Raw genomic sequence first — 18,009 nt, 5'->3', positions numbered from 1 at the left:
TTACATCCCTGTTCCATGGGGGTGGCTGGCTCGAGGGCTGTGGTAGCTGCGCTGCTGGGTTGTTACTGGTCCTATGGTCTATTTTCTTGGTTAACTGATGAGGTTGCAACCTGGCACCCTCTGGCCTGCTCATGTCGTTGTAGGGAGGCTTGGGAATGCTCTGTATTCCACACCTGACTCACGCTTCGGTGACTGGGACCTGGTGGGGTTGGTTGCCTGTCGCCCCTGGTTCATAGGGGGCTCTGTCCCAGGCTCTCTTCTGCTGTCCTCTCATTCATGGTCTCCTCTCTGCTTGCTTCTGATCCCTGGGTATAGCATTGGCCGTTTTGTATGTTCATACACACACTTATAATACAGTAGCTGTGTTGTTCTGTAGTTCTCTCCATCAGTACCAGTTTTGTTCCATATCCTTGCTGCCTCTCAACAGTTTCCTCAAAGTGGTCGTAGGAGGATTGTTTGTTGGTTTTTGTAATTTTTGTCTATTTCTCCCTCCTTTCCTTCCTCTTCCCTCCTTCATCTGTCATGTTTGGCAAAAAAAAAAAAAAACTTCCCTTGGTAAAACAAATACGTTTGGCGTAACTGTTGCAGCGAGAGCACCATTCTGCTTCCTATGTTGAGCTTTTTCATGTAACTGCTAAACATTTCTGTTAAACTACATTTTGCTCTTTATTGGGTAAACATGGTTGTTTTTCAGTTTAAAAAAAGAAGACAGACACAATGTTGTTTTCAGAAATCAGTTTATATAACAAAGTGGTTATTATTTAGTACCATTCTCCATTACATAGTCTATGGAAGGATAGTCTTCATAACCATTTTGTTTTTTTCTGCCCGTGTTCCTAAGCATACAAATAACCTCAAAATTTTAAAAATATAATTGTTTCTTATGATAATAAAACATACCCGGTGACAAATAAAAGGAAGGTAGGCAGGGATATGACAGCTTACACATGATGGTCAGACAGGGTTTGTCAACAAAAGTCAGCTTTGCTTGTTGATTCAGCCACAGCAGAACTTCATCAAATCAACAACAAACTATATCAATATCAATATAGGAAGAAGTGGATATGTGGCAGCTGGTAACTGTTTACCAGAAGACATGCTTTGCAAATAGTTCACTCTGTTAGTGGCAATGTTGCCTTTACAAATCTTGGAACAAATCTTTTGTTTGTCTGAGCAGAGTATCTTTTAAAGTGCACGGTCAGTGAGTGATAATGATCCTTAAAGGTTACCCTAAGCACCTCAGAAGGGACACCTTTGCACTTCATACCCCTGCCTCCTCACTTGCATGATTACCATAAACATACAGTGGCTTGTATGGAACTTTTGACTGAAATCAGAATTTTTTTACAGCCCCATACTTCAGTGCAAGTTATTAGCATGTGCTGGACCAACACATTTGCTGCTTCTACAGGTTTTCCTCCAGGATTGCCCAGTATTTATTTCCACCCATTTTAAGTCTGAACAGAGTTCCCACAGCATGATGCTGTGTTAGTTACTGATTAAGTGAAAGCAATTTGTTGCAATGAATTTTATTTCTGAAAAAACTGTTACCATTGTGCACTACGTTGTGTTGGTTTATCACAAATTCCAATAAAATACACAGAAGCCTGTGGAAAATCTCAAGGGTGCCGTAGGTCACATCAACAGCAGAGGTTTGTTAGTAACAAGCACAAAGATGACAGAAAGATTGGCTGTTTTTACACGACTATAATGGATCAGTTCAGGTTGGTTGACCCGAAGGTCTCCTGCTATTACTTCCTATTTAAACACATAATGTTCATTTGACACAATGGCATGAGGATCACAGCTACAATGAGAAATATTTTACTCTACTTATTTAAAAATGGTCTTTTAGATGATAAATACATAACTTATAATCACCACAAGTCTTCTACTTAAAAAACTGGTCCTCAATATTGACCAAAATGAGACTTTTTAAGATGTCTGTACAGTTTGAGGGTATTAGAAAAAATGTGGGTTAATTGAGTTTTGAATCGCATTTTTCAAAACTGTATGATCAAGCTAGAAAAAACTGCTTGTTTTTGTGTATAAACACCTTTTATCATATTTGTGTTGTTGGAGGACTGCGATCTAAAACAAAACTGGTCTTATTCAAAGCTTAAAATTGCCCAGGTGTGTTGTGAAGAACTAAGGGTGAGAAGCGATTACAGAGAGGAAATCACTCCTTTTGACAACGCATCTCTATCATTGCTGTGTACAACACGTCCTCAAAACAGCAGCCACCAGAGTCCCTTATCCAGAAAACTCATTCTCAATGCTTTCGCTCTGTGACGGCTCCAACCTGATATTGAGCGGAGAGTTATTGTCTTCTTAAATATGCAGACTTCTCGGAGCGTTGTGGGCGCACCTCGAGCCGAGATGATGTGTAAAATTGCATTTTTTAGATGCACGCGGGCAGAGGGAGGGGAGGCTCCATGAAACAGACACGTCATAAGCAGCGCTGGCAGATTGTTTAAATGAAAAATCTCCATCTATTCAGCCCAGGAGTCAAGCCCACTGAATCCCATTTTCCCTGGGTTCCTGTTTGGATTACTGAGGCGCGCACACACACAAAGCCCAAAGCAAAGTTATGGTGTTACTTAAGCAACTTGTGTCATGGTAAAAGGGTCACTTATGTCATTAGTGCTCGGGAACTGGAAGGCGTTTGGAGACTTGCTCACTAAGACAAGCATCATCCGGCCTGCTGTGGCCCTCTGTCTGTAATTCCGGTCATGTCCCCCCACCCCCCGCCCTGTGGATTTAATGGTTGTTTTTAGTACCATCTGCTTACAGTCTAGGGAAGTGAGGGGGACAGAGCTGCCCTTGGCATGAATATATGAATAAATAGCTTACATTGAAATGTGAAAGTGGGTCCTTGCAAAGAAATGAACCTATGGTCAGATGCTTTCTCTAAGAGGACAGCTCTAATGATGTCACAGATCCATCAGAAGTACTGGTGCACTGATCGATTTTTGAAAAGCACCTGCCTTAACATTAAACTAAAACAACTATTTCTCAAAAATGTTGGAATTCTCCAGATTATTGGAGTTAGTTTATAAAAATAACTCCCAAGCTGAAAGAAATGATTTGCTGTGAGGTGTGTTAAGTAGGTGCAATAAATGAATGGTTTAACAATCAGAGCAGGATTAAGGAAGATGTGGGTCCCTGTGTTGAAGCATGTTTATTTCTAAAAATTACCCAAATATATATGTAACCCCTGGGCCTGTAAGTGGTGCTGTGATGGAGTTAGTGAAAACGAACAATGTGGCATGACCGTGTATTCAAAGCTTACCGTTACACCTCATGTACTCAGGGTTGAGTTTGGTCAGAGGTTTGGCCCTGACATTAAATTAGAACTGGATACCCATCCGTATGTGAATGGTGACTCTACAGGGGCTTTTCTGTTATGATCAGTTTGGTTTACGCAGCTAAACAGGATTCTACTGTTATCTGCTGACATCCCTTGTAAAAAACACATTTTATTTTCCTTTCTTGAAACTTCGTCATCCTTTTGTAACTTCATGTTGAAATACTTCAGCGTTACAAAAAACGGCAACCTCTGCGTCTTCTTCATTCAGTAACAACTTCCGAAGTGAGACGTGTTGTCAGCATGATCTGGTCCGTTCACTGATTGTAAATTGGGTAATTTCCTGAATGATCTGTGTCTCTAATCAGACGTGTAGTTGAATATTATAATTTAGCAGATTCGGAGGGAGCTATTAAACTAGGTAATGCCTTAATTGAAATGTTACTGTTCTCCTATAGCTTATTTTACACACGTTAAACATGTTCCTGGTTACAAATCTGAAGTTTAATTTGAAAACCCAGAGTGTTCTTACCATACTCAGTCATTTTGTAAGCCTTGAAGTTGAAAAAGTGCCATCGTTATGTTAGAATACCTTTTGTACATTGAAGTGTACCGGGCCGAAACCCTGCGTGACCTACAGAAAGGTCTGAGTGTTCATGGTTTGTCCCCTACAGGGAGTTAGATGCATTTCAAAATGTCAGCCTCTAATGGTAACAGCAAAAGCAACCTCAGGACACAAACCAGCACCTGAAGGGTGAAAGTGAGATTACACAACACAACATATAATCAAATCAACTACAATGTCTTGCAGTTTAAACGTCCATCAGTCACATGCTCAGTGATGTTGGTGTGCGAAGATGTGATTATTACTGAGCAGATTACCTTCAATGTGACAGGAATTACTACAATGTCCTCTCCTCCATTAATACTTGTTGATGCATCTTCCGTTTAAAGGACAGCTGTCAATGTTCCACCAAACAAGCAGGCAGTTTAAAGAAGTCCTTCTTGGCAGAATGTCTCTGAAGCATACTGCAGTGCTTCCTGTCAAAACTGAGTTATCTGAAGCATTTGGATTAAAATATAGGTTTAAACCTAGAAATAAACAGCGATTTAACATCTCTCAGTTCCAAGAGCAAAATACATTTTTAAGCAATAAAACAAATTAGAGAATAAATATGTAGAGTGTCCAATAAAGACTAAATGCCTGGTTATTCCGTTCTGTAGGCAGTTTTCCATACTTGGCGTTGTGAGCCACAGTGATGGGTGGTCTATCCCTCCTGATGTCTTCCTCGTCTCCTCCTCATCGCAGGCCTCTTTGGCACTTATCTAGGGTCTTGTAGTAGACACGGGTAATCATCGAGCTTGGTGATTTGGGTTGTGGCGTGAGCGAGACCTTTCGAGGACTGCACGGCGGTTGTCTGTTGAAGAAGAGATGAAGAAAAAAACAGAGGGTGAGACTGGAAAAGAACAAGGAAGTGCTACATTGATCCATGTTTGGCAGAGGAGCTGAACTAAACAAAAAAAACTAAAAGAGGGGAAGGGACAGAGAGGAGAAACAAGGCTGATTGAGAGCAAAGCAGCATGGGAGTAAGGAGAAACAAGAAGCTGCAGAAGTGGAGGTGCTTGTGTCTGGTGTCATAGTAACTCAATTCATCTCTTGATCCTGGCTTCTTCTGAAGAGACCCTCAACTGTTCCCACATCAGACGCGACATACGCACAGCAAATAAAGGAAAAGCAGGCGAACATACAAACAACCAGAGCAAGGATAAATGGCATGACACATGTTCTACACGGAGGCTGTTTCAAAATTAGCATGAGCCTGTTATTGTCGGCGTGCTTCCATCAAATCAAAGACATGGAGCTGCTCTGTGGTGGTCCTCCTGCCTGACCTCAGAATCTAAAAAGGTGCAGCAGACACCTAATTGCAGCAAAAGGGAACTGATTGGGCAGCATCGGTGTGGGACGTTCGAAAAAATAATTTCATTAAAATTAATTTAAAGCAAAGCAGCATTTTAACTATTGCTTTTCAAAAGTATTAATACCCCTTGAACTTCTTTACATTTATCCACAAACATCATTGTATTATCTTCCATTGGAAAGACCAACACAAAGCAGTGTATAAATGTATAGTGAAAAAAACAAAGAGTGTTTTATGTGTGCAGCCCTGTTGATTGAATACTTCTCAGAACCATCGTTCACTGCAGTTACAAAGTCTTTCGGGGTACATCTCTACCTGCTTTGCACGTCTAGAGACTGAGGTTTTTGCCCATTCTTCTTTGTAGATTGGATAGAAAATGTTCTCAAATGGACTCTCCACTGGGCCATTGTAGCTCTATCTGCATGTTTAGGGTTGCTGTTCTGGTTGAAGATGAACCTCTGCCCCAGTCTCTATGATACTTTATGTAGGCCAAAATGTTCAGGTTTGGTCTTATCCGAGTCTCCTGAATGGTTTGTCATAAACAGGACTTGTTATGACTGTCCACTTGACACATTCTTCCACCTGAGCTGCAGCTTCTTGTGCTCTAATTTTAGATGATGGATTAAACAGTGGTCTGTAAGATGTTCAGAGCTTAGGTGTTGTTTTCCGGGGTCGTTTTGATACCAGATTGTTCTCTAACAAACCTCTGAGATCTTCACAGAACAGCTGGGTTCATGCTAAGAAGCAATTGGGTGCACTGAATTTTATTTAGCAATATCGGAGTTCAGATTTTTATTTGTAAAAAATAAAAACTGTGAATCCTTTGTGTTGGTCTAACCCACAAAATCCAGATTTCAAAAACATCGAAGTCTGTGGTTGTAATGTCCCAAAATGTGGGAAAGATAAGAGTAATCATACTTTCGCATTTTAAGCAGCAACTAATGTTTCCTATGGGGTCAGAAGTAAGCAGCTGAACTTTGGGAAATTTCTGTTGCCAGGTTCATGACAAAGTCATAAAAATATTTCCTCTTCTGCTATCCAACAATGGCTGCCCAGAAATGCCCATGACATCCTTCAGGCAGCCAGGTGGCAGGTGGGGCTGGACGCAACCAAGAAGCCGAGCCACAAAGACGACTGCAGGCACTCCCACACAGGACTCCTGGTATTTCCAAGCGTGCGGCTGCCAACGTGCCCATTACTCAGTGCTCTGCTGTAAGGTGCCAGGCGTCCGGGGCTGGGCGTTGTTTAATGGCGCTCGTTCCATCCATCATGTCAGGTAATGAGCTGAGAGTGAAAGCGATGGCTGGGCGACATACACAAACGTGTGTGCACAAACAAGATCCTGCATTCACAGCAGAGAACAGATAGCACTCCCTTCTTCAGGATTGGATACAAAGCATCATGCAGATGGTGCACAGGAGGAGAGAGGGGGGAGAAGGAGACAGGAGGAGCAACAGGAAGACAGTTCAAAATGTAAGAAATAAGAAAAAAGGTTCTTTATTCTCTCTGCTTCTTCTAGCCAAACGCACATGTTCTGGCAGTGTGTCCAAACACATCACAACTACTTATCCACGCACTCATTTTATTCTGTCCACAGGTTACGCTTCATTCTGTAAGCAAAACTTACGAACCCTTCCTCCTTTGAAAACAAACTTTCACAGCACACAGAGTTGAGGGGAAGAAAAATAAAAGTAGATCATCCACAATTTCTCCCTGCCAGTCATTTACAAGTCCAACTGCTTTAGCCTCATTTCTGGGCGAGGAGTTGAGTCTAACCCCTCAGGAGCATGGAAAACAGAGCCTCTGTCTCTGAAGGACGTTCATCTTGAACCACATTTAATCCAGTAAACAGGATGAAGGGGGGGGGGGGGGGGGAGAGTATGGTGTAGAAGATCAACTGGGACTCTACAGATAAGGACAACTAAATAAAGACAGAAAGTGGATCAATTAAGCAACAAATCTTGAATTTTAAAATACTAGAAGTGGGACGCTGGCCATTTCGCCCCTTAACTATTTCATACCATTGTGGTTTTTTTTTTTTTTTGTTCAATCTACTGTAAGGGTATGTCAATATGTGACTTAAACAGGAGGTCACTTAGTTTTTAAGGTTTTTTCTGGGTCAGTAAACTGTCATCTTTTATAAAAGTTGACCCCAACGGGGTTCAGAACCTTAATTAATGGAAATAGGGTGACCAGGGGCTCCAGCTCCCCCAGCACTGCACAGCATTTCAATCTTTTTTTAATTTAGTTTTTTCCTGTCCCACAAATTCAGACGATGTTTGGCAGAAGCTCTAGTGTTAATCCAAGTAAAAACTGTCTGCACTACATTTTTGAGGACTTTTGTATCATAGAAGCAATCAAAAATGGAAAATACAACAGAGGTTCAGTAGATGGTTCTGGTAAAGTTGTAATATTATTCATCTCAGTGGGAGGATGGATCATGTTCTGAACTGCTGTACAACAGCATAAAACGCTGAAATTTTGTTTATTTTTAGGATGAACAAACAGGAATACTATTACTTTTATATTTTATGGCATTCCATCTAAAAAACATTTTTTTTATGAGTGAAAATCAAGACTTGAGGACCAAACTGACCGATGAGAAAAAGAAATGCTAAAATTTGGATTATTAAAATGATTTCTATATGCTACATGCCAGAGTATTGAGAGAGAATGTTTTACCATTTTTTTTCAAATCTGAAGTTTACATACACCCTGGTTTTGGTTTGGTCCAAATTAAGTCCAGATGTGCAGGGACAAATACAAGTGTTTGTTCATAACGATCATCATTAAAATTTGAGAATTGAAGGAACACCATTCTTTCTGAAGCATGTTGGTGGCAGCATCATGTGTGGGTGTTTTCTTTCCTGTAAGAGGGACTGGTACGCTTCTCAAAATAAATAGCATCATGAGAAAAGAACTTCAGATGAAAATATCAAAGCAACATCAACCAAGAAGTTGAAGCTTGATTATAAATTGGGCTTCTAAATGGACAATGACCTTAATCATACCATGTTATTAGTTAAAAAAGTGGCTTAAAAGCAAGAATGTTAATGTTTTGGAGTGGTCCTCACAAAGCCCTGATCTCAGTCCTGTGGGTGGAGCTGAAAAGGTGCGGCCAGCAAACCTGACCCAGTAACAGAAGTTCTGTCAGGTGTAATGGCCCAAAAACCAGCAAACCTATGTGGGAAGTCTATTGAAAACCTTTGACCCAAGTTAGACAGTTTAAAAATAATCTCCAACTATTCTGGCATTGAACAAACAAAATTAACTAACTGATCTTAAACAGGAAAAGTCATTTAATGTGAAATAGTGACATAAACATTTGGTATTTTTTTATACAGTGTTTTTATCTGCAACTGTCATGCTTATTATCATTTTAAAATAAATTATTCAGCATTTATGATATAAAAAAAGCTTAGTTTATTAAATGCAAATTTGTGTGTTTACATCTTAAGTTAAATTTTACAAGTTTAAAGATTACTTTTTAACATTCATCTTGCGTCTCTATTTGCTGCGCTGGATTTGGTCACCCCAAGTGTAATACAAACTTTTCAAAAGATAACATTAAATGAAACAAGAGATTTTAGATTTTTATATCACTATTCATCTCTGTAGTTAACTAAAAAGGAAGAGTAGGAAGGGGCAAAATGGCAGTGGGTGGGTACAAACTGACCCACAACTGTCTATTTAATTTGGATCTGGGTTTGGTTATTTTAGAAGGTGGGCATTTTGCACGCTGTGTAAGCTGAAAACCGTTGACCATTAGAGTGACTACTTGCTGAAAACCTTCAGGACTCCTTTACTGTAAGCAGCGGTTGACAAATGACAAGTGCCCTTTTAGGGGTTTTGAAGTCTCTTGCCTAACTGATGAATATACTGGAAAGCTTTTGTCAAAGACTTTGATAAAAGGCACAAAAAATCTCCAGCAAAATGCATCTCCATCAGACGATTCTTGAATAGAGAGCTTTTAGCTTCTCATAAAGACTTTTCTGTTCCTATCTCCAGGTGCAAGCCCATCTTTTCTCACCCCTCAATCTATCACAACAACTGAACAAACAGCAACCATTTCTACTGGGAGAGAAACATTACTACTAGCCTCTACTGAATTGAAAGCTTCAAGCACACACATATATAAATACACGAACTGGTGCAGAGGGAAACAAAGTGAGACAGGGGAAAAGGAGAACAGATCCACACAAAAGAAAAAAACTATTTTCTTTTTGCACTGATTGCAACTCTCTCTACTCGCATTGGTTTTGATGGCTTCTTTACCTGTTTCTCCCAGAGGCGACATCTTTTCGAGTTACAGCAGAAGTGACACAGAGGAGCGCGAGAACAGGAGAAGAAATTGACAAAAGAGGATCAGGTATTCCATGTTACAGCATGGGGATGTTGGCATCCCAGCACTTAATTAAGTGTTGGCTTGGCACCGTTTCACAAAATGTAGCTAAATGCACCATGGAAATCAGCAGGGGTGGGTGGAAGGAGGGCAGACACACAGACATGCACAAATGCATACTCTCTCTTTGTCTCTCAGACACACACTTGAAAAAAAGAATTGTTCCTTCAATTAACTTCAGCGTGAAATCTCTCTTTGCATTGCTTTATGGAATTCACACACTTATACTTTGGTTTCTAAAAGAGTAGAATCCTTGCCTGTATATCATGATTATTCAGACCACACATAAGAGCTTTTGAATGGGAGAATTGTAATAATAGTGGTAAAAAAAAACTTGAAGTCGTCAGTTTCTGTCTGATATAATAGATGTTATGAGATTCCTTAAAACAGATTAAATGTCAATATGTCCTTTGTGTTCCTGCCACGTTTTGCTAATTGCATTGAATTACATGATGATTGTGTTCTGCAATGTGAAAAAGGAGGAAATCCAGCCACTCATCTATCAAATGCTTTCAGCTTGAGGCGCTGTAAGGAATTACCTCTCCTTGGTCAGAATAAACAGGAAGACTTCAGAGGGATTACACCAGGATAGTTAAATACTGTATGAGCAGCATCAGGCTCTGGGCAAACATCTAAATACAGCTCACACATTGATCAAGGTCACATAATCAAAAGACTAAACAGTTTCAGACGGTAGGAGCTGAGCTGAGCTGCAGCTATTGCACAGTTTACAAATAATCCACTGACTTTTGTGTTAAACAAGTGAACAGTGACTTCTCTGACAGCATCACTGTCTTTGTGTGATTTCTCCCTGAGTCGCTTCACTTTGTGACAAGTTGAAACATAATAAAGGTGATTACATCTCAGCATGTTGTGTTTGCTCCCTGGCTAAGAAGAAAAGCATCTGCAGCAGTAGCAACAGGAACAGTCACAACCTTCTGTCAACCTCTTTTTCATCTTCCCCTCCCTCCCTTCAACCAGCCTCTGAGCTACAGAGTAATGCAGTGCCCCTCACAAGATACAAGATATGTTGGTTAAATGGGATGCAGAGGGAGCGCTGATATGTCTTTTACTGAAAATTATGAACAAGGTGTTTTAAAACTTGTATCTTGGCATACACAGCACGATGTTGAGTGGTGAGGTGTCAGTCAGCCTATTCTACCTTATGTTACAAGTCAGTCATAGATTTATGACATAGTGCATAGACCAACTATACTATAGGATTATGGCTTTATCCGTGACAATTTAAATTTATTAAAACTAAAGCTCAAACAGCACTACTTCGGCAGTTTTTATAACTCCTCAGTAAGAAAAGTAGACATTGACTCTCTGAAAATACCTAAAATTACATCATTATCTACCTTGCAAAAACACTGTGGGAAAGAGAGGAACAATGATGTAGGAGAGACTACAAGTGGGAAAAAAAAAAATCTCGAGTAGGTTTAGGACATGTTTTATTTGGACAATCTAAGTGGACCAAATAGTTGTCAATGACATGGGCGATTCATTAGCAGTGTGGATGCAGCTGGGGGCGACGGCTATGCAAGGACTGGCCCAACTGTGAGTGCTGTGGGACAGAGGTGGAGCCTATTGTAGAACCCTGTTGTTCTTTTAAATTAGAAACGACAGTACTTGCTTTCAAGTCATACTTTTTAAAAATCACAAGTATTACCAGAGAAAGATGATAGCGAAACAGGGTGGAAAAAAAGAAAGTCAGAGACAAATCTGTCCTAATAACCAGCTACAGCTTGACTAACATTCACGGAAAGATCGGGTGGCACAAATGTAAAAGCTTAATAAAAAACCCTTACAATCTTGTTTCAACAAATCCATAAGCTTCTCTTTCCAGCCACCAAGCACCCTGAAAATTAAAATAATTGATAGACACAGAGCAGGAAAAGCAGCAAGAAGACAGCAAAGTTTATTTTAGGCAGCTGTTTCCTCACTTTCTAATGTAAACAAGTTATTTCCATTGGTATGAAGATAAGGTTCAGAAGGAGAAGAAAAATCATTGAGTTAGTTTTAGGAAACATCAACATCCTTATATTCAACCATGGAGTGGTGGTCCCTGTATTTGCTGTGCAATCAAACCTGCACAGATATTACTATGATGGAGGAAATCAGTAAATGTTTTTCTGCGTCCACAGGGGCAGATTAATTGACCTTATGTCACAGCCAGTAAAATTGGGAGTGTTTCCCAGTTAAGGAACATAATAGATCCAATAAATGCCAGCACACAGAACAAAATCTGTTAAAAGCTGAAAAACCAGCGAAGACTCCTACAACACCATATGATCTCAAAATACACACCATCAACACCTTAAGAAAATACATTTTGTCTTCACTCAACAATACTTTCAAATTTTAAATCATTGAAAGTCTGCAGGTAGATTTTAAGAAAATTAAGTATAATCCAGGATTTCAAAAAAGCTCGAACCATTATACTTGGCTAGTAATTTAAGGGATTTTAGAAGGTGTACTACATTGCAAATTGGTGTTATTCAATAGAAATAAAATGACAATCTTACTTTAAATAGTACAAAATTGACATTTTTAATTGTGTGCCTTTTGAAGCAAACTTTCTTTGAAGTAAGCATAGTAAGCATACCTAAAGGGACGCTTACTTGTAATTTCCATCTATGTTTCATCTACGGCTTATCTGAAACCAAGTTACAAAGATGTACAAGGTCCAATATAGAAACTCAGACATCCCTCTCCCTAGTGAGACACCAACTCATTCAGGGGTATTCCTAGTTGTTTTCATGCCAGAAGGGGTGTATTTCCTTCCAGCAATTTGTTCATCCCAGGGTCTCCTCCAATTAACCTGGAGGCATCTTTATGAGATTTACAAACCACCTCAACTTACTCTTTTCAATGTGGAAGAGGACCAGATCTACTCTGAGCTCCCCTTGGATAACAGAACTCATATCTATAAAGGTGAGCCCAGCCACCCTTCAGATGAAGCTTTCAACTGCTTTTATCCAAGATAACGTGTTCTGTGTTCTGAACAAAGATGGCACAATTAATCTAGAGCTTTGCTTATCATCTCACCTCCTCCTTCACTACGACAGACCTGAGCACACTTTGCATTACTGAAGACAAGATCCCCAAGCCTTCCTCCCATCTCCCGCTTGATCCTGCAATCACTCATGAACTAGACGCCAACAAAATTGAGCTCCTCCCAAACCGAGGGGAGCAGCCCACCTTTTTCTAGTTTTAAAACACGGCTCCAGACCTCAAGGAACCAACCCCCTTTATTCTACATGTGTGAAGCAGGCTTGATTCTGGGTGTCCTGTCAGCATTGTGTATTACAGTAGTTTTTTAAGTTATGAGTAAACTTAGCCAATCATAAATTCTTGTTTGCAGCCACTAGTCAGATTCTGCAACAGTATTTGGGGTATTTTGTGTCTAACCTTGGCCTGTTAAACTCACAAATGGTGTAACTTTAGACAGACAATCTGATCAGCCAGATTAGTCACTACGAAATCAGTACAAAAAAGACTCAAAAGGGCTACAGTCATGTCTTCCCCTCTGTCGCCAACCCATTTCCTGTCGGTCAACTTACAAAATAAAGGCGGCTTGTGCCACAAAAAAAAAAGACTCCAATATATGGGGCTCTTTTAAAGCTGGATTTGTGCAGAAACTGGCTAACAAGAGGGGCTGTTCCAATTGGAGAAATAATTTGGATCGAGAAGGCTGCAGAAAAATTAGACAGACTTTGAAACTCTAAGCTGTTTATCTAAAACTGCATGAAAACACTAAAACACAGGAGTTTATATAAGTACCAACTATTTACAAATTCATCCAAATGGACAGACGGATGGATCTTGTTTCCAAGTGCCATCTGTGATGAGTAAAACAGTTTATATTGTGGCTGCAGTGGTTTTACTAGCGGGTTGTTGCCTCTCTGTTCCCATATACATACACTTGTTGCATTGTTGTTGAAGGGTTCTCTGCAGTTTGTTCTGGATGTTGATTCTACAGTCCACAATATCTGTTTTGTGAGCTATTGGTACAGAAACATCAACAGGCTCTGCTGTTGTGCCATCACATAGATATCTAAGGTTTGTCTTTATGGGTGTGCTATAAATGGAGAGTAAGGCGTTGTGGTATGCTTTACCAATGCTTGTAGTGACACTATTTTGGACAAACTAACAAGTCATAACTGGTGGAAAACTTTCACTTTTTCTCTAATTTCACAAAACGCTGCGTTTTATAACACCCCCGGTCTCAGTTGTTCTTTGACACTTTTTTCGGGTAAACGTGTTTTTGGCTAAATGTGCGATATACCTGTAGCCAGTGATATTTTTAAAGAAATGCAATTTATATGAGTGGGCAGAATGTCATGGGATCTGAAAGCGAGGAGGCTGCAATCTGTGTTTTTGTATGTCATAGCAGGCAGGGGTGATGAGACTGAAAGAGGAAAATGCTTAAGACAGGTCTGGATAAACATGCTTAGGCAACATTCAGAAATTCTCCCACTTGCCATGTTTCTCTCTCCTTCTTCTCTCTTTTTTAATCCGTCTTATTACTGACATTACCTCCAGTATTTAGAGGAAAAAAGCTGTCCGCTTGTGATTGCCACGCTCATGGAGCACAGGAACCACGCTGAATTTCAGCTGAAAATGGACGCTACATCTTGCAGTATTTCCATCCAGCACTTGTGCTAAAAAGTTTACATTCCTGTTTGACAGTCTGTATACAGAATCTGAAGGAAAAATAAGTTCAAGTGGAGGCATTTTGAGATAAATGGTAACAAGGAGAGTTTAGCAGAGAGAAAGGTGATCATAACACATGGAATTGGCTTTGACAGCACTAAGGATGTAGGCAATGTTTTCATGCCTCTATCACCACTCTATCTCATTGGGCTCTGAGAAGGTGCATATTTGGCAATAGGGCTGAACGACCCAGATTATGAATGGACCTATTCTTTCTTCCAGCTATTTCACATGATCAATTCAGGATAGATTCCACCTAGAGTCATCTTAAAAACCAGTTAAATGTAGTTACAAAGTGGAGTTCAGATAAGGTTTATTTGAGTCTAAGATAAACAGTGACGAGATGCTGAACTGTTTCATTATTAATGTTAAAAATATCAGTATTTTGTTGGCTATTTAGGATTTCTTTTTTTACTCAAACCTGCCAAAGCAGATGTCGGACAATTCTGATTTCTCTTTTAGAAGTTTAGTTAATTAGAGCAGCTTTAAACATTTTTTTGGCTTTCCTAAAGTGAGCGGTTATTTTATATTAGGAGTGTAGTCTATGACATTCTGGTGTAAACAGCCTCAGCATCTTATACACTATTAGCAGTTAGTATAGCTAGGACAGCTAGCATTGCTAAATAGCGGTCCTTGTGTATATTTAAAAATGTCCAAATCCAGGATGTGACATAACAGGAAGAGGTTGAAAGCTCAAAAGGATAAAATAAAGCACCTTTGCTGTATTCTGTTCAGCCTTCCTATTATCTCCTGAAAGTGTTGTGCTCTCTCTCGCAGCCTAAATAAACTGCACACATACCTCGACATCTCAGCGAGAATAGTTTTCTTTTAAACAGCTTTTTACATCTTTGTGCTTCCACAGACTTTATTTTAACGACACAGAATTAATGAAAACACGCTAACTTTGAATCCTGAACCATACACACTGAAGAGTGTTGTCAGTTTTATGGTGCATTCACTGATCGGTAAAGACTTTACATTTTTCAATTGATGACCGGCTCGTCGTACCAAAAGCGCAACCAATTCCAGGGCAACTATTGCTCAGAATGAAAAGTAGTCATCCTGCCACATGTCCAGCCAAGTTACTGATCTGCAAATTGCTGCATGAATGCGAGTGTAGCTGGGTGAATGACACTCTAATGTAAAAGCCCTTTGAGTGGTCAGCATGGCTAGAAAAGTGCTACATAAATTTTGTCAATTTACTATGCTAGTCACCGGTCAATTTCTCATAACATCTCTATAAGGAACTGCATTGAACCTGAGACAAAAAGTATATTATATATCATTTTTACTTCTACAGGAATAAGTAGTAATCATGTCCTGCTAATAAAAAGCAGCTTCCTAATCAAGAGCATTTAGGTTTGTATTAATACAAAGACAAGTAAGGAAGACATCAGAAAACCACTTATTTACCCAATGAAAAGTAGAGAAAGGCTAAGAGTGGCTTGGAAAAAATGACCCATTTGATTGCTTAAGTTAGATCCTGGGAAAGAAGTGGGTTTAGCCCATTTTGATGTAAAAGACTAGGTATTTACGAAATGGTTTTTTTTCAGGTATCAAATAGGAGGTAAGGTCAGTCAGGATTTACACCCAAAGGTGGCAATATGTTGTATCTTAAAACTGAAAAAGGATGTGGTTATTTTAGCATGACAAAGTATTAGGCAAATCATGACAAAAAATATGACCCACTTTCAGCCCAAAAAAAAAAAAAAAACGTCGCTGGGCCTTAAATTTCTTTTCTCTTCCATCCTCAACGCTTAGCATCTCTTACCTTTTTATTACCTCAGCCCTGCATGGAGTGCTCCTATTGTCAGGCATACTGTGCATTAATGCAGTCCTTTCACTGTCATGCTTTCATATATATACACACACAGCATTTGATGCACACTCCATGGCTTACAATACCCCACACTGTTCCTTTCACACTTAGTCGAACGAGCTCAGTCTGAGAGTAATGCTTCCTGACTGTTCGACACTAAATATGTTTCAGGAGAGGGCAAAATCGCTGCACGTTTCTACACAAATGCTTATTTTTTCCAGGGGGATGACAAGTACTACTTTGCCTACTCAATGGTGACTCTTTGACAGGTGTCACTGGGGAAAAAACAGCAAGACCTGAAACGCGTCTGAACCACATGCACTTATCCACTGTGTGACAGTCTCGGGGAAAAAAATACATCAGTCCTCTTTAAGCTTAGCTAACGTTTGTTAGATTTTTGATGGAAAACAACAAGCTTGACAGGCTACAGGTAGAAGAGATTTCTTTTTCGGCGTTGCTGGTTCAAACATCTCCTTAAAATATGTCTGCTAGACTTGATTCCTCAGTCACGGAACAATGCGTCGTGGATGCAGCAGAGGCACACACAGCCCAAATGAACGGTTATATGAAAACGCTTTTGCAATCGATCAGTGCCTAAGGCAGAACTTTCATTCATGATTGTCCTCTCAGCAGCAGAGTTTCAGGAGGCAGGCTGCAACCCAAGAATAACCATGAAAGACAACCAATATCCTCAGGTGTAAATGCTCTCAACTGCTAAACATTGCCCACCTGTTTGCCAACTGTTTGAATTTAGTTAACACTTTGACATTATCTCCCTGCTTGGGCTCAAACGCTGGATTAAAGAATAGACTTCACAATTCTAGTGATAGTAGAAAATGCAGTGCATTATGCAAGAGCAGAGTGCTGCTGCATTGTTTTATAACAGCGGAACAGCTAATACAGGGTCTTATAAACGTACTTATAATCCCTGAACTTCAGTGTGTTTCCTTGGGATTTTATGTGACAGACCAACAATTATTACAATATTTAGGATGTGTGCTGACCTTTTGGCCAATGCACCGTTGTAAAAGGGTGAGGGTTGATGGCTGGCCAGTGTGCCCCCGTTTTCTCAATAAGGGACTTATTTTATAAAGAAAAAATCTGAAAACATTTAATATTTCCATATGGACTCTTTCACAATTATTTATTGAGTAGTCCTATAATTTACTGAAGTAGTAATTCTCTATAGAGGCTACCAGTGTTGTCAAATATACAAACTGGAAAAAAGCTCTTGGTATTGGCCTTGTCCAGCAGCCTGAGACCATGACCACAGGGTGTGCAGGACCCATGGAGAACACAGATGGGGCCTGTGGTTCAGGCCTGAGTTTCACAGGCCTCAGCCAGGACAGAAAGTAATCAATCAGTCCAAGGCTTTCTGGTGCCTAGGGGCGTCAGTCACTGATCCTGTAAGACTGATTAGGCCTCTGTGGGAGGCCAGGCCCCACGACAGCATGGACATCAGTGCCCGGCTTGCTCCACCGAGGCTTGATCCGAACCGGTCAGAGCCAAGGCAGTGACCTGCTTCCATTTGGATTCTGTGGAGGCAGCTATGTAGATCAAAGATCTCTGTGTAGAGCAAAAGTGTTGTGGCGAAAGTACTTTTAAAACTTTGATCTTTTACAGCGGGATAAGAAAAAAGAATTTTAAACATAAATCATGTATCTCCACATAACCTGTTTATTGACTATGCCATAAACCTGTAGCTTTAATCACTAGGTACAGTCTAAAGTCCAAGATGAAGAACTTAATTATATCATCCAGCTGTCTGATGAGCAGCTGAGGTCAGAGATGGCATCAGTCAAACAAGCAGCTTGAACCAGCAGCAACCAAGGCGAGCTGCATG

At 40.1% G+C, this 18,009-nt stretch overlaps 1 protein-coding gene across 5 annotated transcripts in view; it reads right to left on the bottom strand.

Annotated features, from left to right (window-relative positions):
* Positions 1 to 720: 720 nt before the first annotated feature.
* The window catches only part of diaph2 (diaphanous-related formin 2), a 555,642-nt gene continuing 538,353 nt past the window's right edge, over positions 721 to 18,009 (bottom strand). For 3 of the 5 annotated variants that reach the window (XM_047353022.1, XM_047353021.1, XM_047353023.1), the window contains one exon: positions 721 to 4,725. In XM_047353022.1, coding sequence (XP_047208978.1) covers positions 4,661 to 4,725 — 65 coding nt within the window. In that variant the 3' untranslated portion in view covers positions 721 to 4,660. Of the gene's footprint in view, positions 4,726 to 9,501; positions 9,524 to 18,009 lie in introns of all 5 variants that reach the window. The other 2 variants (XM_047353019.1, XM_047353020.1) reach the window with 1 other exon arrangement.

Source organism: Girardinichthys multiradiatus, chromosome 23 (assembly GCF_021462225.1).
Source record: "Girardinichthys multiradiatus isolate DD_20200921_A chromosome 23, DD_fGirMul_XY1, whole genome shotgun sequence".
NCBI classification, from domain to species: Eukaryota; Metazoa; Chordata; class Actinopteri; order Cyprinodontiformes; family Goodeidae; genus Girardinichthys; species Girardinichthys multiradiatus.
The sequence above is the reverse complement of the archived record's forward strand: the minus strand, read 5'-3'. Positions and strand labels throughout refer to the sequence as shown.